Raw genomic sequence first — 22,562 nt, 5'->3', positions numbered from 1 at the left:
TCACTTATAATTACTGGTAAATATACAAAGGACTGTAATATACAGAAAATGAAACATGATATAAAAAGGGTGAGATGAACAAAAGGGAGAGGACGTCATAAAGCAGAAAAGGTGTTACAAGACGCTAAGCAAATTAGGGCAAAAGAGTTAATTAAAGGAGGTGGAAGTAGGGGGGAAGAAAGGAGGCAGAGAAAAGGCTTTTGAATAGCACAGCATAAACAATACAATACTATAAAGTAAATTAAATGGAATAAATATAATAGTCTAATGTGAATGTAAGCTGTAATGAAGGTACTGAAATGTATGTTGAGAAAGGGTACACAGAAGGAGTTGCTCACTATGAGGTCCAGTGTGTCCACAGTGTATGAAATACAGGCCCAGGGGGTGGAGGATGAATGCACCTTTTTCCTGTAACAGTTAAAACCTTTGGGATACCCAGTGTAGAGGCAGATCACTGAGGTTCCCAGGCATTGTATTTCCTTCTTGAACCACTTTTGAAAACCAACAATGCACAGGGATGCTTTGCAAGGAAGAAAATTCGACAGGTGGCAATAATTTGTCATCTGCCCATTAGCTAAGTATCATTATGTTCTCCAGGGTCTTCCATATTGTTTTCATAGCCGGCTCCAAGAAGGGCAACATGGAAGACCCTGGAGAATATAGTGCAGACTTGGTGGGATTCCAGAAGATCTAAGTACTCCAGCAGTGTGGCCCTAGCTTTGTTCCAGATTATATCTTTAAAATTTTATTTTCTCATGACTGCAAAAATACATTACTTATTTTTTTAAATAAAATTATTAAGCATAAGTATAGTATATAAAATATAAAGCAGTGGTTAGCATTGCCGCCTCACAGCAAGAGGTTCTCCGGTTCGATCCTCGGCTCGGGTGCCTTCTGTGCGGAGTCTGCATGTCCTCCCTGTGGTTGTGTGGGTTTCCTCCGGGTGCTCCGGTTTCCTCCCACATCCCAAAGACATGCTGCAGGTGGATTGGACACTCTAAATTGGCCCTAGGTGTGCGTGTGAGTGTGCCTTCTGTGGAAGGTTGGGTGCTGGGCTGGCAACTCGACACCGTAAAACTCCACTGCCATTCAATGTGCGGACAAGGTGATCCGCTGTGGCGACCCCTAACTGGGAAAAAGCCGAAAGAAGAAGAAGAAGAAGATAGTATATAAAATATAAAGGATGAAAAAAAATGAATAAATGGTGACTGATAAAAACAAATAAACATTACTTAAAATCATAGTACTGATCTTAATATTAATCAAACCTAGCCATTTAAAAATTCAGAAGGGGTCCACCACAAAGAAGCTCCTGCTTCACAAGCCTGCACCAGGGAAAGTAGTTGGTTCTCAACAACAGGGTTAAGATAACAAAGGAAAATCTTCAAACAAGCCCATGGGACAGCCAGTAGCTTCCCACAATGACCTGAGCTGTCTTGCTGAGAAATAGAGCCGAAGCAGCTCCTTTAAGTAAGTAAAATCCAGATCATGGAGGGTGATGGAGGTGGGGGAAAGGATCTTAAATGCATATCTGGTTCCCACTACCAACCAGCATGGATCCCACAGCATATGTTTAAGTTGTGCCAATTAACACCCTTGCAGCAAAGTTTTGCATCCACTGCTCACAAAAGCCCCCATCTAAAAAACACCCAAGGTACAGAGTATTACATCAATTACGACAGGACAATACTAGAACATATACTTCTGTCCCCAAGGTCCAAAGACAGCACATAACATTTGATCTAGGCATATTCTACAGATGGCATTAAGTCTTGAGGACAGCTGACACACAGTTACTGATCATCAGTCTGTCACCAAAAACATTGCCCAGATCACAGCAGTGAGGTACACATTACTTCTGATTATCTCCAGAGATAATCAGTAGTAAGAGCAGAAGATGACTAGATGAATGGATGGTAGCAGGATACTCAAAGTCTGCTTCTCAGGCAAGTACCTAAGAATGCAAGGACATATAGAAAGGAAAGAATATTCAAGAAATTCTGAAGACAAAAAAGACTCTTGAGAGGAGGTCTCACTTGCCTCCCCATCTCTTGCTCCTCGAGGAGAAAGAAAAAGCCAACTCAAATATTTTCCTCATGGTCTTCCTCCTCCAACAGCATCTGCCAAAGAGATGCACTCTTTTTCCTGATAATGGTTTCTGACAGCATGACAACAGACTGAAATAGGATCTCAACATCTGGGTCAGACCCCATCCATGAACATGCAACAAGTAGTACAAAGGAGGAAAAGTGCCCAAACAGTAACCAATAAATCCCAAAAAGCACTCGATAGCCATTTCCACCGCAAACCACAATGTTTAATCAAACAGGCACAGCACCAGCAACCACAATGTAAAATTTTATGCTGACATACAACCAGTACGTCAATACCTATGAACCCTTCATACTATGAGTTAACTGTTAAGTTTTGATGGTGCAGTATTTCTTTTGAACACTAGAGAGAAGCAACCTCTATATACATTTTAATGTGCATTCATTTTTTAACATCCATTTTTTAGTATGGAATATTTGTATTTAATATATAATATTGTCTTAATATTTTTGATATGTGTTTTAACAAATCATGTTTATAATGTTTAGGAACTTCAAATAAGAATAATTTTAGAAAGTTCAGTGTGAGTTCAAGCCAGCAGAATGTGTGGTTTAACTTTACATCTATATGGTCAATCAACAAAGGTTTAATTGCACTAATTAGGTTATTGGCAAGATTATATAAGGGTAGTGGTGCAACATTCATAGTTATCTGATAAAGTTTCTTGACGAAAACGTACTGGTTGTATGCCAGTGTTAAATTTTACACTGTGGTTGCTGGTGCTGTGTCTAGGTGAATAAAAACTGTGGTTTGCAGTAGAAATGGCTATCCAAGTGCTTTTGAGGATTTATTAGTAAAAGCCAGCACATTTGTTCCTCCAGTAGTGTAACGGCCCTAAAGTCCACCAGTTTTTGACTTGGTGACAGCATATCAACACATTCTTTCTTCATCACAGGTGAAAGTTTGGATTAAGCAGGCCTTCATTCACGTCAAGCCCAAACCTCACTACCTAAATCCTCAGTGTAGCAGCCGGTGACTATGAACTGTTCTAATACAGATCCATCTATGTGCTTCTACACCATCCAGGAGGATGCCAAGGTTTATGTGTACTGCATGTCACCCTCCAATAATTTGATACCTATAGTACCTTACCCTCTGACTGGGGTTACTGGTGCAGTGGGCACACTACCTACCTCCTGCAGGTTGGGTGTGCTGACAAGAGCTCCTCACTCTCTTGCATTGATCATAACAGCATCTGAGCTGCTAATCAAACCCAGTTTATATCTTTACTATTTATTAAATGGCAGTCTAAATATTTTGCTAACAGTTCAGAATATCCAAGACAAATAATTGAATGGGGTATATCTATGCCTTCTTATCTTCTACGCTGAAAAAAGTAATAATATAGAAGAATCAAAATAGTCACAAATCAATCACCTGGCTAGATGACTATGCACCTGTAATGAAGATTAATTATGACCCATTTCTAACATTCAGATTATGATGTATAGGTAGTAAGGAATGCTAAACCCATTATATTTTAAGTGGATTCTGAGTTTATTCCATAAAGTAAATTAAACAGTAGTTCTTATTCATAAGACTAGTCTACAACAGAAATCAGTCAGGTGTATTAAATGGCAGAATACCATCATCATTAGCAGTTCCAATCAGAGGGCAGTCTGTTTATGAGTAAAACATTGTCTCTTTATATATACCAGAGCATATCTCTCAACTTCTTAGAGCATGGAATCTGATCAAAGCCATAAATCAAAGGAGGGCAAAGGCCTAAAAAGAGGGACAATTTTTAAATAATGCTCTTACAAACTTAGAAAGTTGACAGAATTACAGGTATTGCATTAGCATGAATCTTCTAAAGGATATGAAGTCTGAAACTCAAATGTCTGTCATTATTTTCTAACTTAAATCGTTGATAATTTGCCAAAAAAAAATCACAATTTTATGAAAACAGGACCAAAAATATGAGACAAAACTCTGGACATTTCTGTGAAAATTTGTACAGTTGAGAAGTATGCACCAGAGTAATTCTGACTAGTCTTGATAATCAGGAAGTGATGGAGTGTATGGACATTCATAACGTCTCTGCAGTACAAGTATGAAACACTCTACCTGACTTAGAATATTACATAACTAAAGACCAGGTATATTGTAAATGAGCCTTCAAAAGTTGTTTTTATAATACTGTGCACATTATCTTTACAGTCACAAAGAAATAAACTGACACAAATAGTCTTCAAATGCTTCTACACATAACTTGGCTTGTACACGATTCTCTGACAGCTTTCCCGTGTTTATGGCTCACATTTCATCAGCAGCTGAAGAACTCCATTTTGCCATTTTCACAATAAATATTCAAGTTACATCAAAACTTTGCAAAGGGCCCTTTAGGACAGTACAGTAAGAGTGACGATGCCCTTTGTTCTTTTCAGAATAGCGACAGCTTCTTCATGAGTTACTCCTTCTAAACTCTGGCCATTAACAGCAATAATCTGATCACCTCGCTTTAAGTGGCCATCATCTGCTGCAGCACCCTAAAAAGATATACCATACTATTAAACAAAAATATTGTATTTGCTTTAGAAGTTTCTCAGTTTTAATCAGCCTTCTAAGAGCAACAGCAAGTTTAACAAAAATGGATGCAAACTGCAGTGCTATACTCTTCTAAAGAAACTGTATGATTAAGTAACATAAAAGTTGCCTGACTCTGTGGCACTAACAGATGGATTCCTGACTGCGATCCAGGTGTCCAGAGGCCACCCAGCATTGGCAGAGATACACAGGGAAGGGTTGTGGCCTGCCTACCCTGGGGGCTATGCACACTAAGATGTGCACCAATCAGTGCAATTTCCCTAGTGGAAACCAAGGAAACCACTGCTTCTGCCCCACAGAGAAGTAGGGGATGACTAGAGTAAACATCATTTTCAGAAATGAGTAACCCTCTGTGGTCAGGTCAGTCCATGGAATGTGCCTCCCTGACGCCTCATTAAGTCACACAGTTAGGGCTGCAGAGAAAACATGAAAAAAACTTCAATTCACCCACTGATGCTTGTTTTAATGATGACGCTTCTAAGTCAACCCTCACCCCTGTAATGGGGGAACAAATGGACAGATTGACTGGGAGGAGGCTGATAACAGACACACTGCAGGGACTGAAAAAAAATGGACAAAGGTTGAGAACTCAGAAACTAAACAGTGCAATACTTTTCCTACTGAGCAGACCTTATAACACAAACTTTTTTGTCACAGTATTACAATACATACATCTAATGCATTCTCTCAGAGGATGAAAAGGTCAGTCTGTACTGTCTTATTCCCAGAAGGCTTGGAATAGAAAAGACTTGTACAGAAAGGACTCCCAAATCCTCAACTCCAGTAGAAGACTGAAAGAGTAGCTCAGGGCATTTGCAAACAAGTCCATATTCCCAGAAGTAAAAATAAAAAAAAATGTTGCACCAGAACACAAGAGAGTCTTTAATTAGCTAAAGTTTTGAGTACTTTCGTTCCAACTGAAAAGGAACTTCATCAGAAACAATGTGATCTCTACTTCCTTCCTTCTATACACTTAAAAAAGGTGCCAAAAAACTGGCAAAAATTTAAAGGTATACATACATTAAAATATTAAGTACTATTTCCAAACTTCCTGCCTAAATATATATGCATGCTAAACACCAATACCATTAAATACACAAGCAAATATTGTATAAAAAAAACATAATAGCAGATGCGTTAATTAGTAAACAGTAAACACATGAAATAGCTTATATGATCAGTTGAACTATTTAAAAACATTTTAGAAAAGTTTGATTATAGAAGTCCTATGACAGGCAGTCTGACTTAATTTTCAAAATAGGCTTGATAGACATCATGTCATTATTACCTGGTGGGGTGGTGGCATTTAGTAAAAGTTGCCAGTGAAGCTCCTGCTTCTCATCAAAGGTTTCCCAATTACCACCCCTTTCCGGGCATTCCCCCCTTCTCTAAAATGGTAAAGCTAAATTTCTTAAAATCCCTGCATACCAAAGAATGCTTGTAAAGGACATTACAAAAGTTGGCTTTGCTAATTGCATACACATGCTGATAGATTCTTGTCCACAAAGGTCCAATAAGTTTTCCTACATAGAATGCTGGACAAGATAGACAGAAGGCTATATATACAACATCCTTAGTACCGCAATCATATCTGCCCTGGACTGTAATCAATCGAGGAAAAGCTTCCACAGAAAAACTGTCTTCAAAAATAAATCTACACTGTTTACAGGTTCCACACCACTTCATGCCCCAACCTTTGGTAGAAACATTGTCATAACTCCTGCCTGCTTCTAGGATGTTTTTAAAATTTTTGTTATTTTTAAAAACAATTTAGATAGTAAAGATAGATAACTTTTTTTCAAAAATAAGTAGTAGTTTTAATATTTTTTTTTATTTTGACTGTAATATCCACTTGTGGTAATCCTTTATAGACATACTGTGTGATGGTTAGACAGTGATATAGAGAAGTAAAGTATGCAAAGTTATGGGTAGTGAAAGAGGTAAGTATGATGGGTTTTTAATAAGGCATAGGAGCAGTGCATTGGGAAAGATATATTGAAGAGGAGCAGGATACAGTTAGTGTATGAATTCTAACAGAGAAAGGTTCTGCGGGAGAAGGTAGTGAAAGGGGTAAAGGGAGGAAAGAAGGGAGGAGAGCAGCAGCCAGGAGATAGATTAGAGACAGGGGGCTGAAAAGAAAAGTAAAAAGAGAGAAGAGTGATGTGGAGGGGGAGAAAAAGTTATAGAAAGATAGTTGAGAAGATGGGATCTTATTTGTTATTATTAGTAGAGGAGCAGGGAAAGATGCGAGTGTTGAGGTGATTTTTTTAGTGTACGCTTGAAAGTCCATTCAGGGTGCATATATTATAAGAAGGAACAAGAATTATTTAGAGGGACTGACAAAGGTTAAAGTATTGCAGAATAGGGGGTATCTCACAGAACATGAGGTGCAACTGCAGAGTGCTAAAGAGAAAATAAGAGATTAACTTGATAATATGCATGAGTTTAGAAACATTGCTGTTAAGCAACTTCTTTTTTTTGAGAAAAAATCCAGAGCACAAAAGCTTTTAGCTCAATGCCTCAGGCAACAGAAAGTAGTAAGAACTGTCACCAAGCTTAGGGAGCCTATAACAAGGAAAATAGCCAGAGAACCTGTAGTGGTATTAGATATACTTTGGAAATTTTATGAAAATCTGTATAAAACAGATAAATGTGGAAATCAAGACAAAGTACAAAGGGAAATGTTTACGGAGGAATTAAATATGCCAAGATTAGAAGTAGATGAGTCTCAATTACTAACAGTTAGGATAGGAAAATGGTGATATATAACCAATCTACAGGAAAGTCTCAAGGAACAGATAGTATTCCTGTGGAAGTCTAGAAGCTAGAAGGAAAGAAAGTCATAAAAATCTAAAAGGATTTGTCTGAATGGCAAAGGTGATGCCAACAGTAACAGAAAAATGATAATCCAGAGGGAAGCAGAATATAAGAAAATACCACTGCTGTTGGTACATCATGATACAGAGAAAACATTTGACAGACTAAACTAGGACTTTATGAGTAGGACAATGGAATCTGCATTTCTGGAAAAAATAATAAGGTTGATTAGGAGGATATATGAGATATGGTAATCAAGAAAAGTTAGCTTCATTTGCAGATGACATTACTTTGTGACTTATAAAACAGAAAAAGGCTTGGAACTGTTGTGGAACATTTTAAGACATTTTCAAGTCTTTTGGGAATACAAAATTAATGAAGATAAAAAACACAGGCAATAGATGTAAACTATGTAATCACACACATTTGTTCAGCAATACCCATATTTATGTTGGCATGATAAAGTTAAGCACTTAGCAGTATGGATTAAAAAGGATTACTTTCTGGGAGCTAAGGATATTTGGGAAGAGACTAAACAAAATATAATACAAAAACTGAGAAATTGGAAGCTCTGTTTTGTAAGTATTGGCATAATGGTTAAGGTCTTTACATTACAGACGCAAGGTTTGGGGTTTGATTCTCACATGGGGTAAATGGCCCAAAAGGGCAGTTAGCCAAGTATTAATCTATGGATATGGATGGCAAGATACAAGCAGTGAAAATATTTTTGGTCCCTTTAATTTTATACACAGGTCAGGCATATTGTGGATAGCAATTACTAAACAGTTGAAGGATTTTATCTGAGAAGGCAGGATTCTCTGGGATAACTGATTCTGGCAAGATTCAAGTGGGATAACTTGATCCTTCCAACAGAACAAGGCAGTTTGGGATTACCTGTTTTAAAGGGGTATTTCAAAGCTACACAGTTAAGGCACTTCTATACATAGCACAAACAGAAAGCTATAATTCAAAGTGGAAAGGGATGATGATGAAATAGGAGGTAAGCTCAAGAAACAAGGAGGTACTGGTATGCTGGATGCAAATCCTTAATGAGAATAAGAATAACAGTACAGAATATTATATTATAATCATAAAGTAGAAGAAAGTATTCTAAGAACTAAGCCAACATGGGAAAGGAAAAAGGAGATTCTGCTGATAGGGTTGCCTTCAATTACGGGTACAGAGAATAGGCAAGTGGGGTCTGAACTTTACTGGAGAAAACTGGCAAAGTAACCAAGGTATTGGCAGCAAATAATTGGAGGGGGAAAGGAAACAGAATGGAAAGTGGCCAAGAATTCATTTGGACTGCAGGCTAGAGACTGCCTTCCATATCTAGGGTTGATATCAGAGTATAGGCAAAGAGAAAGGAATAGGGGGATCCTAAACATAAGATCAGCAGTGGTAGAGTTTTTAACTGAATCTAGAACATAAGCTACTGTTAAAAAAGGGATTATTACTAGAGCATATAAAATACTGCATGGTAACTGCAGCAATCAATTAGAGGAGGTTAGAAAGGATTGGGAAGACAGACTGGATACGCAATTCAGAATGATACAATGGGAGCATATATGTATGGCTCCCAAATATGCAAAAAAGTCTAGATGAGTTTCGATCTTTGCTTGGAAGTGTTTGCATAGGTATTTTATACCCCAAGTAGACTCCAAAGAATTTCCTCAGGTAGACTGCAAATGTTGGAGGTGTGATGGGGAAGAAACAGGTAATAGGGAATATATTTGTGTGAGTTTAGTGAGTTGGCAGAACTTAAAAAAATCCCTGCAGTCTACTCTGTCAGAAATACTGGGTGAGCAAAGTGGTATAACTAAGGAAATTATTTTTTTTATCTGTGATACAGAATTGGAATTGCCTAGACATAGTAAGGCCTTGCAGAGTTTAATTATGGTTGCCAAAAAGCAATTACTATAAAATGAAAACCAAAGTATAAGCCAACCATACTAGAAGTAGTGAATTTAGAAACAGAGATAAAATAACTGAAAGTGGGATCCTTTGAAAGGGGTAAGAGCAAATTACATAGAAAAAAAATGGGAATTGTGGGAACAATACATGCAAAATAATAAGGCTCTGCACCCAACATATCCTTGTTGGAGGAGGAATGAGGTTTAACGGAAGGCAGGAACTGGATGAGCTATGTAATGGTTGACTGACAATTGTATAGAAGATTATAAGTGATGTATAATGTTTGCAAATGAAAATATGTCAATATGCTTTGTTTTCATTTATATAAATGTATGATTATGTATACCATGATAATTCAATAAAGTTGTTTCTTGTTTAAACAAAAAAAAAACTGAAACCTGGTTGAAGGAACATTAATCCCACATAGAGTTTTCCAGGGCTAGCCTACCACTCCAAGGACCATAGACACAAGAACATCTGTAAGTGCATGGTCTCTACAAGTAGTAACAACACCCCATCTGTGGCAATACCCATACCCTTAAGCATACAAAGGACACCATGAGGATCACAGTCATCATTAAGCTCAAAAGATACAGAATTGTTTGAACCTGGCTCCTTCTAAGAAATAACCTCTTGAGCATTATTTGTGGGCAGGAATGACTGTTTCCTGGGATGCAAACAGGGAGTATTTCACTGGGGACATCTGTCAAACATTTATAGAATGCTACTAGATAACAGACCAGTTAAACCCTTTTAAGCCTAGTCACTGCAATCCCACTGGCACACTCAACTAGTTACTACCCTGTATATAAAAATGGGGGGGGGGGCAAGGCCTGGTGTAAATTTGTGGTTTCCCACCCATTTGTCTAAGTTAGGTAACAGAACATGTGGAGATCATTCCACAAGACCACTGCCACAACAGCTAGCAAGTGGGTACATGCATTGGCTAGACAGGAAAACTGAAATACAGTACTTTGCACTGTAAGTTATGCCCAGACAGAAAAAAAAAAGGAAACTCTTATGAAGATTCCAAACCATGATGTGCCAGGAGACCGCCATCGCACCTTGTTACACCATCAGGTTAGATGCAGAAGCAATGTCATGACCCACAGAAGAGTTTTCATTTGGAAATAAATGTACCAAATGAACTTGCTGAAGTCCAAGAAAGAATGAAAATCTGTTCCCCTCAGAGCTAAGAAAAGGAAAATGTGAAACTCCTGACTTCATTCTGAAAGAGGGGAACCTCTACAGCCTTTTTGAGGAGTACAGTCTGGCCTTGTTCCAAGGTCTCTGCAGAGATATGCTGACTGATAAATTTAAGTGGTCCTTTCTGGGGAAGCACCTACGAAATGTAGCATATAGCAATTTATCACAATATCTAAAAGAAAAGTCCCTCATAATTGTTCTCCAAGCCAAAGCAAACTTGGAAAACCATCCCCCCTACACACACACAAAATCAAGGGCTGTAGTCAACAATATGAACTGGTGGGCTTATCCTCCTAGGTGATCTGGACAAAAGCACAGAGAAGCACAAGTGACTGACACCTGATAGCTTTCATCAGTCTCTGAAGGAGCTACTTCTTACAAGTCTGATATGGTCTATGACATATTGGGGCTGGTAAAGGTGGAGTTATAAAGGGCCTCTATCATGTTAAGAGTCTTCTTCCTTCTCTAGAATTTCTCAATTATGTGCTATCACTGCCTGCCTGAACTTATCCTTAAAGCCTGCAGCATACCACTGTACACACAAACACGCACGTGAGTCTGCTGCCACAACAATACCACCAGCACAGTCGATGTTAGTGTGCTACAGTGAGCACATAGCAACTCAAGGTAGAAGCCATGGAAACTGGCTTAATCTGCATTTCCTTGACTACAAAATCAGGAAGAGCTGGAAGCTTTAATAGCACCTGTTTCATCAGTGTGTACTATAGTCTGGTCAGATGAGAAAAATGATTCAGAGATCTGAGGCCCAGTGTGGCACATGAAAATACCTTTGTCCTACCCTTTCCAATACCAGACTCCTTATCAGACATTACAGCAGGAAGGTACTGTTGTCTTTGGAAATTATGTTGAGTTGAGGAGGTTATTATCGAGCTGGTTCCTGAATGCTGAATGAGGATTTTGCTCCACTCAGCTACAGACCAGTAGGGGGCATGTGGTGTCGTTGAACAGATGGCATGATATCCATGTGACTTCCAGATGCAAAATGGCATTCTTAAGCAAATCGCCATTGGTGGCATGACTTAGAATCATTCTCCTCCTCCTTCCCAAGCAGTTACTGAGACACCTCAGGACAAAAAGCAAAGGGCTCATCCCAGTCCATAGAGGACTTCATGAGCCTGAGGGTTTCTCTGAAGGGCAGGTCATCCAGACGAGAGCTGTTGGGAAGGTGAAGGTCTCATTATCCCTGCCTGCCTTTAAGATAAAGGCTTGTTGACTTTCTGTTCCTTTCCCAGGACAAACAGGATAGAGTACAGTTGTGTAAAATCTTACAATAACAGTAGATGTCCTTCCCTTCACTGTTGTAGTATTCGTTACTAGAGGGATTCCCTGCCAAGGGTAGCCTAATGTCTGGCAAGTATACCGAAGCCTTAGGTTTTTTAAGGAAGTCGTATGTCACACATACATAGGTGAGGTGCTAGTATGTGAATTTGAGGCAGACATAAAGAAGAAGTAGAAAGGAAAGGAAAGTGGGTAAAGAAAGAAGAAAGGTGGGATGAGAATTCATTTAACCTAGAACAAGGCAAGGGCACGTCCCTGCCAGAATTTGATGTTTGAGCATTATTTTAAATCTGGGGTAGTTTTAGATTGTTTTTAGTTCTACTAGGAGAAAGAGGGACCCAGATCCAAGTTGCATGTGGAAAAACACCAAGGAATAGCAGCAATGGTCCAAGACAGAATAACGAAATTACAACCAATAGCACTGGGATACCCACTACATTAGCCACAAACAGAAACATGTCAAAGGTAGTGTGACTGCTGTCATAACAACCAAGAAGTGAAGGAGGGGGTTGAGCTTGAGCCCTCAAATGAAGGAAACACTGGAAACAAGCTCCTTGAGCTTTGAAGCCCTCTGTTAGAGAAGAGAGACCTGGCAGCTGTCACCCCCAAAGAAGGCAATGATCCAGCACGGACAAGTGCACAACTATTAATGAATAATGAATAACAAGGCAATCTGAAGATATAATAGAAGACAGTGAAATTCAGTAAGTAAGAATAAGACATGGAAAAGGTCTACCACCACCCAGTTATTGGGACAGTGAAACACCATGAGACTCCAGCCATCCAAAGATGGAAATATCAGGAGATTATTGCAATGAACTGCTTCCAGGACCACTGTCACAATTTTAGTATCAGTATTAGAGGAGATGAGGGGAGTACGATCCATTTAACTGTTTTAAGTATAAATTCTTACTCTGGACATCTATCCATTTTCTGCTTGCTAATGGTTAAAGCTCCAATGCATTAATGTGAAGGTCTTTTACCTGGCACCCCACTAAACCTAAGTGAATGCCCAAAACAGAAAGGGCAAATAGTCCTTCCTCTCAGAGGCTAACTGATCTTACAGTGAACAATGACACAGGGTGACTGAAAATGATTCCAGTCTGTGGCATGCACAGACCACAACTATAACCAAGGCATCTTAGACAAGACCTTCCTGTATTTTCTTGAGTCAGAACACTCATGAAAAAAAACAGGACTGCTAAGAGTAAAGACAGAAGTCACTACTCTCCAACAGAACTTACAACGATAACACAGGGCAGAAGGATGGAATACCTGCTATCTGATGGCACCTAAGAGGCTGATTTTTTAGGAGTGAAGGAGACAGCTGTTGTTCTGCCTGAAAGAAGTACATGCCTTACGTAGTGGAAAATGGTTTACACCTCTTATGGAGATCTTTTATATTTTCTGGTGGTGTCCATGAAGAGGATTCTCACCTTAAAATGAGCATCTAAAAACCTTCGGTCTCTGCCTTTCAAAAGGAAAGGAAAAAAATTGCTGGAGTCCCACTGCCTGGTTACCATCTGACACAAATGACAGATGAGTCTCAGGCCATCATGGATTGGTTTTACCTTTGTTGAGAGGGGGTAGGCCAGGCAGTTTGGGAAGGTAAACCACTGGATAATGCAGTGTTAGTATACCTGGACAAGTCAGTTAAGCTAACAGGACCTGGTTTTACTACTAGTAAAACAAAAGCCAAACTGAGGTTAATGCAACTGTGCTAGATAGTTAACACATTAAGCAGATGTTGCCTAAATTTATCTGTGACTGAAATTTATACCTAGCTGTACTTCACAAAGCTGTCAACCTCTTATCTCCAGGCAGAATCACTCAGGGATACCTTTTAAACTAGTAGTGTGAGTGTGTGTGACGGACAGCACAGAGAGAAGGTGTGTATGTGGCTATGATTTTTAGTTTTCGGAGGGTAAGAAGTACATCCGTCAGCTGAATGCACTGCAGACAGAAAAGTACATCACTTACTTTTTTATGATCTGTCATCACGAATTACTATAACCCAAAAATACTATAACATCTGCTGAACATGCCACAGTGGCTTCAGACTTTTGAAAGACAAAAAGCATTGCAAACAGGTCTTAACACACAAGCATTTTTTAAATGTCAGACTGTGGCTGTGTGGAATTCAAGTGGCAGCCTGCAATGTTGAACATGCTCATCAGTTGGCTTTCATAAACCATATTCACAGAGAGCAACTTGGAAGCAAGTTACAGAACACAGTGGACAAACATCATGCCCAATTACAAAAGGATAAAGCAAACACCCAAGAGCTCTTTTGAAATCTTTATTTCTGAAGAAGATTGGCTGTTCCAGAAAGGTGATTTTGACAAAGCCATAAAAAATCTATTCCACAGTAAGTTCCTTCAATGTGATGATTGTGTAATAGTTACCCATTTTTGTGTGTATTCCCATGATACAACTTAATCTATCATTTTACCGATAATGTATTTTCATTGTATACTGCATCCCGCTTACATGAAAAATGTATGGTAGTGGGATAGTTTTCCGGTTCATATTATGGGAACAATATATTCAGAGAAGGAATGAAGTTTAAGAGGCAGGTTAACTGACAATGACTGGATAGATTTTAAGTGATGTATAATATTTGCAACTGCAGTTGTTTCAGTGGTGTCTGTGATGTATAATGTTTGCAACTAAAGTGGTGTCAATGTTTGTTTTTCAATTATATACATGTAAGGTTGTGTCACGTGATAATTTAATAAAGATGTTTATTGAAAAAAATGAGCGTTCCTTCGTTGAAGGTTGTGCGTTAGGCCCAGCAAGCCAGCACGTAAAAATCTACTGCCAATCATCAGCGGACTGGAGTTCCGCTGTGGCAACTCCTAACCGGGAAAAGCCGAAAGACACAAACATTGAAAAAAACAATTACAAACAATATGTGATTTTACCTTTTTACTTCCAAAATTTGGAATAAAGTAAAAAGTAATTGGGAAGGGGATGGCCCCAAATTAGGGAACATGTATTTTTTGAAGTAAAAAAATTTTTGTAAATGTAACAATCATCAAGATTAACTGACTCTAATCCACCACTTTTCTCAATAAATAAATCAAAATCCAATTTTAAGAGAAGCAGAGAAGATTTTTGAGTCCATATTGGAGACAGTTGAGAAATATTTGTATAGAGAGATTCTACAAGCTGTGTTGGCAGCTGTACCCCTGAAGAATATTTCAGAGTCTTGTCTACAGCCCCCTTTGAGTTTTATATAATGTTCTAATATCTTGGAATACAGTGTGTAATTTTTATTCTACAGGTATATGAATTCTATCACTAATGCCCTGTAAATAAAGAGAAGTAGTGTATGGAGACCTCTCAACAGTCACTGATTAGGGCTCAAAATGTTGCTCTACCTCTCCATCTCTCTCCTAAAAATTGGAATATTAAGAGAAAGGGTGATGAGTTACACTTAACAAATAATGTCAATAATTAGAGGTAATATTTTTTTTTTACTTCAGAAAATGTGTTAGCACACTGTTACTCTGTCAACGTCTCAAGGTATTAGTACTAGTATTTTAAAAAGTGTCCATGATTATTTCGGGATTTTTCCCGGACTCTAAGTTGAGAGCTGTGAAATATACCCATTTGGTACTTTTTAATGACATCAAAACTTCCCCTACCCACAGCCTGTATACCAGCCACTATGAGGTCCAATAACATTTACAGTCCAGTACTTGGGAACATGTACATGCTGTTCTCATCCTTTTTATAGATCCAGGGGTAGCAAGACATTTTCTTTTTGCTCAGAGTACAGTTTTTGTAATATCTCGAAGAAATGCCACCCTTCCGCTTTTGTGCATGTTGTTTCAGTAATTGATAGATACGCAGTAATGACAAATGGTGTGTATTTAGAATTTATAGCCATCACAAACTTAATAATGAGTTCATAAGGTGTTTTTTTTTGTAAGTTGCAGAGAATTGCTGTCAGTCTGTAATGCATACTGATGTTCTAATCACTTAATCCAGTAATTCATGTAAAACTTAAAAACATAACTTTCATATCTGGTAGGGCAGAAAGTAGAATGCAAAGTGTTTTACATGCCTATTGCCTATTTCCCTTAAGATTTTTTTTAATGCTGTAAAGGGACTTTGGTGTTTCTGTGTGAATGTATATTTTCAGAGTTAATGTTAAATTGGAGACATTTTCACAATTATTTGAATGTTGGTATCCGTATCCCACAATTCCACTGGAGTGGGCAGTGTTATGTTATTATACATGCAAATTTTATGCTTAATGTCCAGATGTTTGGTCAGTTGTACCTACTTTTCATGGACCTTTGTCCAGACTGTTGATGTCTCTAAGTTGAGAGGTATTGTGCATCTCCCAAAAGGTGAGAATAGGTACAGATGATCTGTTTCTTGACAGCAAAAGGACACAATACAAGTGCCTCTAAGATGAGCTCTTCATTTGGAAGACGACCAAGGACAAACCTTAATCTACTGCAGGCAGTCAAAGTCATGCTTCTCAGGCAAATGGCAGGAGAAGATGTGGTCAACCTAAGACAATTCATCTACCTAAACATTCTTTGAAGATTAGGCTTTCACAGGGAGAATCCAGAGATGAAAAGGCTCAACATGTTTTCCAGTTTCTGAAAGAGGAAACCTGAAGTCACACTCACTGACTACTGAAGACCCTGACAAGAATAGATATAAGCTCCTCTTCCTCCAAGCTTTAATGACAGACACTCAATGCGGATGAATGCAGGCTTATAAAAGTGTGAAACACTGACAGAAAACAGGACAAAGGATGACAGAGCCATGCACCAGACTGAGTAGATTATCAGAGTGAGTACTGTCAGGCCTAGCAGTGGGTCTGGGGACTACAACTTGCTAAGGATGTTCTCACATATTAGCTCTTGTTGCCTGCCACAATAAGTTGACTGGTTGCCAAATTTGTAAACTAGTATGGTGATAACTAAATCAACAAACAGGCACATAGGTAGCAGGATAAAGAGCTCTGAATGACATCAGTGTGCAACCCACTGCAAGAGGTACAGTGTCAAGAGATGACCTATTATAGTCAGGCTCCCACCCATTATCTAACAACAGGGTTACAGCACCAGACTCCTTATGAACAAGGATCATCACCAAAGATGCAGTCTGAGACAGAGGAGTGTCAGTGATAGATACTTAGGTCAGCTTGGGTATTGCAGACATGGATGATAAGCCAGGTTTAAAAGCTCAAGGCCTGACCTCTGAATCATTTAATTTTGGTTGTTTAATGTTATACTATTAATCATGGTGCTTTCTGCCTGATCTTATGAAATCTGGACTATGTTAAACATTATGAGAGGAGACAGACCTTTGAAATAGATCACTCTCTTGCTCTCTCTATATAAAAATACACCCACACATCTTTTGTTTAGTTTTGTTTGCAAATCATTAAAATCAGGATATTCTTTTCTGAAATGTTCTTAGGTTGGTATAATGGCTAAGCTGTTTCCTTTACAGCACTTTCTTTATGTCTGCAACTAACTGGTGTATTTGAACATTTAATTATTTCCTTCTCTTTGTCAAACAATTTTTATTACTACTGATTAGCTGGCAACAGCAAAATTAATATTGTGACTGTGCTTCTTGTTACTTACTTTACCTACTAATAAGAAGTGGGGGTTACTCATTACTACTACTTTAAACTCTCTGCTGCCAAATGGACATCTCCAGCAAATTATACATCCTAACATTTATTCAGAGCTGGTCATTTGATCACATGTGCTTTACTATGATGTGATTACCACAGTAAACATTTCTACCCTTACTACTAGTGACACTTATGTTAGGTATTTTGCTGCACGTTGCAAAAGCAAAAAAATTCCTTCTTCATGTTAAAGCTTGAAGCAGTTAACAACAAATAATCTTGTTATGAGTCTCCATTCAAAGCAGAAGCATGGACACTGCTACCTAAACATCTTTATAACACAAAATGTAAGCAAGTATGGCACAGTTTATACTCTTACTTTTGCAAATACTGTCTTCACATAGATTGGTAAGTCTCCATGTGGGCTGCCATATCCACCCACAATACTGAAGCCCAAGCCATCTGGTCCTCTTTCCAGAGTAATTGTTTTGTACTGAGGTGGCCTAAAAATAGGAGATATTAAAGATGTGTGAATCTTTACCATTAAAAACAACAAAACTGCTTTAGCAACCACGAGTTGATAGCCATTTTTCTGACTTACATTTTTTCCACGTTTTCATCCAATCTGTATCTTGTTATACCTGGCAGACAACTAAGCTTGCAAAATAATAGCTTAGTTATGCAGCATTTTACTGTAACATCAATCTTACAGGACATCTCAATCAGCAGAACTTTTCTTGATATAAACTGCACTCTTCACCAGCAAAGTAATCCTCAGCAGGAAATTTTCAGCAGTACAAAGACATTTTTTATCAATCTTTTGACATTAATGATGGACGACTGAAGACAATAGCACCAACCTAATGCATAATGCTGAAAGCTTTCTTTTGCTTTCATTTTTAACAACTATCTGTAAAACTGCCGTAAGTAAAAAGGGTTGTGTACTTATGATGCCCTGTATCTCTTGACCTCAGCAGGCTTATGGGTTTATGCAGGGAATGGCTTAGGTAGGTGAAAAATAATGGGTGTAGCCAGTCATGCTTTGCTCCTCCTGTACCACCTAACTTATGTGTGCTAAGCCTAAACATACTGCTACCTAAGCCCCTAACCCCTATCATACACATTATCTTACCACATTCCCTTTTCCCTTATAGTACCACTACACAAGACAATCAGTTACTCCCTATAAGTTACACAAAATTAAGCAAATACACACTGCACATACACCATCATGCACAATGCTAAAACTATCACCATACCTAGCCTTTACACTAATCCTAACCCTGAAACAATCATACACGCACGTAACACCCTCACAGCACTATATGCATTCCCTCCCTAGTCCTTACTCTAACCCTAATCTGCAAACACTTTCTAAGCATTCTATCAGATTCTCCTGAGCCAAAATTTCAGCACCAAGATGCAAGAACTATTGACCCATCTCAAAGTGGTGCCCTGTGACAAGTGTTTGAAAACTCAAACACAAGATGAAAACTCAAACACAAGATCATACACGCTGCTACAAGTCTATTATGTGACCAACAACAAGGCTTCCATGATGCATTTGCTACCATGAATGAGTTGTATACTGTTACAAATCCTATACATTCCAACATGAATGATGGACTCACCACAGGTGGGCTTTTTGGTGACATGAGAGGAGCTTTTGAAACTGTTAACCACAACTTATAACTTCAATTTTGGACAAAACACAACAGTATAGTTTAAAAACTATCTGGAAAACAGAAGCTTTCACATCTTTGCCAACAACTTAGGTTCAGAATCAGGTAATTTCAAGAGAGGTGTCGCCAAGGGGTCAGTACTGGGTCCATTACTGTTTTTCCTATGGAGATGATTGCCTACTTCTGGAATCTAAAAAAACAACTCTGAACTACAAATAAAATTACAAACCAACTTTGATCTTCAATCACTGTAATTAGACCCACAGCAACAGAATTATAATTTAACTTAACAATATTAGCATTATGATATTTGGCACTTAACAAAAGCTAACAAAGCTTCCACTAATCACAATAAAGGTAACAGACAATCTTATCCCCAATGTCTTACAGCAAAAGCATCTTTGGGTCATGCTAGACCCCACCCTATCCTTCAAAATCCATATAGATGTTATTGTTACTGAAGTCATATCACAATTAAAGCTCTTCTACAGAATTTTCCATAGCCTTTCCCTTAGGACACACCAGGTCATAGCCAGGAATATCCTCATATCCAAAACTGAGTACAGCTTTCATCTAGTGGCACCCCACACTACTATTATTACCCAAAAACTGCAGGTAGGAACAAAGTAACCAACCTCCAGTATACAAAAGATGTCTGAGACATGGCACTGTTCTGGAGCTGAAAGAGAGCAACACCTTGGTCAAGGGGCAGGTCATACCAGAAGCAAACCACAAAATCATCCATGAAATGAAAAGGGGACAGAGGGAGGGAAGTTGAGGAAGGAAAGAATCAGGCAACACAGATCTATCGTTATGGTAAGCACATAACTTTTGTATCTGATGCTGTCTATTCTGCCCATTCCTCAACAGAGTCCTCAACTACTTAGCTTGGTCTCATGGACGGATGTTCTGGAGGATGACTGAACCAAAAGACACCCTATACTTGGAAAGCAAATCCAGTTTATAATGGGAAATGAAGGTGTGAACGTTAGACCAAGTGGTCACAGTGCAGTAGGCCAAAGAAGCTGAGACAGTTTAAGCAGAGTGAGCCTTGAGAGGTCTGGGTACCAAGCTTTATATATATATATATATATATATATATATATATATATATATATATATATGAAATATGATCAGCTAACCATCTAGCTAACAATACTTTTGAAACACCTTGACCTAAACTGGCTTTGTAAAAGGAGACAATGAGGTGGTCTGTCCTCATGAATGTTTTGGTAAAATGGGAAGCAGAAACACAGTTGGTGATGCACATCCAACAAATGAATCCTATATTCTCCTTTATTCAAAAAATTTGGAAAGAAAACAGGTAGACTGATACACTGGTTAAGAGAAGTCTCCATAGCTACCTTACGTATGAAAGATGGATTAGTTCATAACGATACCCTATCTTTGTGGAAGTTAATGTATGGATGTTTGCATGACACAGACTGAAGTTTCAACGCTCCCCAAGCTGAAGTAATAGCTACTAGAAAGAGTGTTTTACAAATCATAAATTTAATTTCCATTCTGGCAACAGATTCAAATGGTGTCTGGGTAAAAGCTTGCAGTAAAATGATCACATCCCAGTAAGGAGTAGGATACTTAAGTGGGAGTCTAAGAAGGAAAATACCTCTCAAGAAAGCTTTATATATTCATGAATAGTTGAAATAGCCACTATGTAAACCTTAATAGTAGAGTAACTAGCCCATTGTGAAAACTGGAAGCTAGGAAGTCTAAGACTGACGGAATACAAGCCAAAAGGGGATCCAGATTTCTTTGGGAGGCCCACATAGAAACTCTTTTCCATTTAATCTTATAATTTTTTCTGGTAGATGGTTTCTGGGAAGAAGTAAGAATGTGGGTCACTTGGAAAGAGTGCCCGGACTAACTAGCCACAATTGGAAGTGGAGAAACCAACAGGTCAACCTGAGGGCTCGAATGTCTGGATGAAGCATACTGGATGGATGAGAGAGAGAGGAGATCCAGGTCAGAGTCCGGCACCTAAGGTGGGTGTATCAAGTGAGGTCAGAGGAAGGGAAACCACTACACCAGTCAAGGCCAGAAAGAGGCAATGAGAATGACCAACATCTTCCCCTGCACTGCTTTCTGTAGAATTCTGGAATTAGTGAGGTAGGAGGAAAGACTAGGAGAAGACCGGGGGACCAAGTGAGTGTTAGAGCATCCCTTAGGGATGCCCCTTCCATGAGGTCAGGGAAAAGAACCTGCTACATTTGGAGTTGATAGGACAGGCAAAAAGATCACAGCATTTGACCCAACTGACAAAAAAATTTGTTCTGCCACTTTTGGACTAAGAGGCCACTCATGAAGTAGCAGTCTCAATCTGCTCAACTTGTCTGCTAAAATATTGGACTTACTTGTATATGCATTGCTATTACAAAGCAGATGGAAGATATCATCCACTCTCACACTCTTATGGCTTCTTGACACAGTGGGTAGAGGAGTGGTTTCCCCCTTGTCTGTTGATGTACCAGACTCCAACATGTTGTCTGTCTGGATAGAAATAATCCTACAGTAAGGACATCCTGAAAGGCCTACAATGCTAGAAGGACTGGCCTCATCTCTATGACACTGATGTGAAGCCTGGTCTCGGACAAAGACCACATGCCTTACATCATTCTCTCCAAGTAATGCTCCCCTCCACCCCCAGTTGAGAAGCATCTATGGTCACCGTGCCTTTGGGAAGACAAGAAAGAAACTGGGAACTTTGGGGAACCTCAGGAGATTGGATCTACCACTATCTGAGTCCTGCAAATGTTTGTCAAATGAAGCTGAAAACTCATGGGTTGGTATCTAATGGACAACTGTACTGCCAGTGTCCATTGAAGAACTCTCATGTAATACCTTGCCAAGGGAACGAAGGTAATGGAAGCCACAATCGACTGCAGTAGTATAAGAACCAATGTTGCTGGTAGCATTTGACAGGACAGAACCTGGTTATGCAGAGCGAGCAGTCTGCTCAACAACAGTCTCGCTATCTGTGTAGTGTTACTTAAGCAAGCTCCTATAAACTCTAAAGTCTGAACTGGAGAAAAATGAGAATTTGTCCTGATTCACTGTTATACCCAACAGCAAGCAAAAATGGAGATGGTAGTTTCTGGCCTGATCTAGAAGAGACCTGACAGGAGCAGTGATGAGCCAGTTGTTCAGGTACGGGAACATTCAGAACTCTTGTAATTTGAGTTGAACTGTGACCACTGCCATATATATATACCTGGTGAACACACAGGGGACTGTGGTAAGACCAAAGGGCAGGGCTCTGAAGTGGCAGTGTCTGGCACCCAGCAGGAAGTAGAGAAATCTTCTGGATTGCCTGTCCATTATAACGTGGTAGTACACATCCTGAAGGTCTATCTAACACA

The 22,562-nt window shown here is 38.9% G+C and overlaps 1 protein-coding gene across 8 annotated transcripts in view; it reads right to left on the bottom strand.

The window, feature by feature from the left end:
* Positions 1-3,994: 3,994 nt before the first annotated feature.
* Positions 3,995-22,562, bottom strand: part of MPDZ (multiple PDZ domain crumbs cell polarity complex component) — a 3,829,210-nt gene continuing 3,810,642 nt past the window's right edge. For all 8 annotated transcript variants that reach the window (XM_044061234.1, XM_044061239.1, XM_044061240.1 and 5 more), the window contains 2 exons: positions 17,883-18,006; positions 3,995-4,601 (listed from right to left, as the gene is read on the bottom strand). In XM_044061234.1, the coding sequence (XP_043917169.1) occupies positions 4,455-4,601; positions 17,883-18,006 (271 nt within the window). In that variant the 3' untranslated portion in view covers positions 3,995-4,454. The remainder of the gene's footprint in view (positions 4,602-17,882; positions 18,007-22,562) is intronic.

This window comes from Protopterus annectens, chromosome 2.part0 (genome assembly GCF_019279795.1).
Source record: "Protopterus annectens isolate FY-2018-M chromosome 2.part0, PAN1.0, whole genome shotgun sequence".
Taxonomy (NCBI): Eukaryota; Metazoa; Chordata; order Ceratodontiformes; family Protopteridae; genus Protopterus; species Protopterus annectens.
Note: the sequence above shows the minus strand (reverse complement) of the source record. Positions and strands in the feature narration are given on the sequence as shown.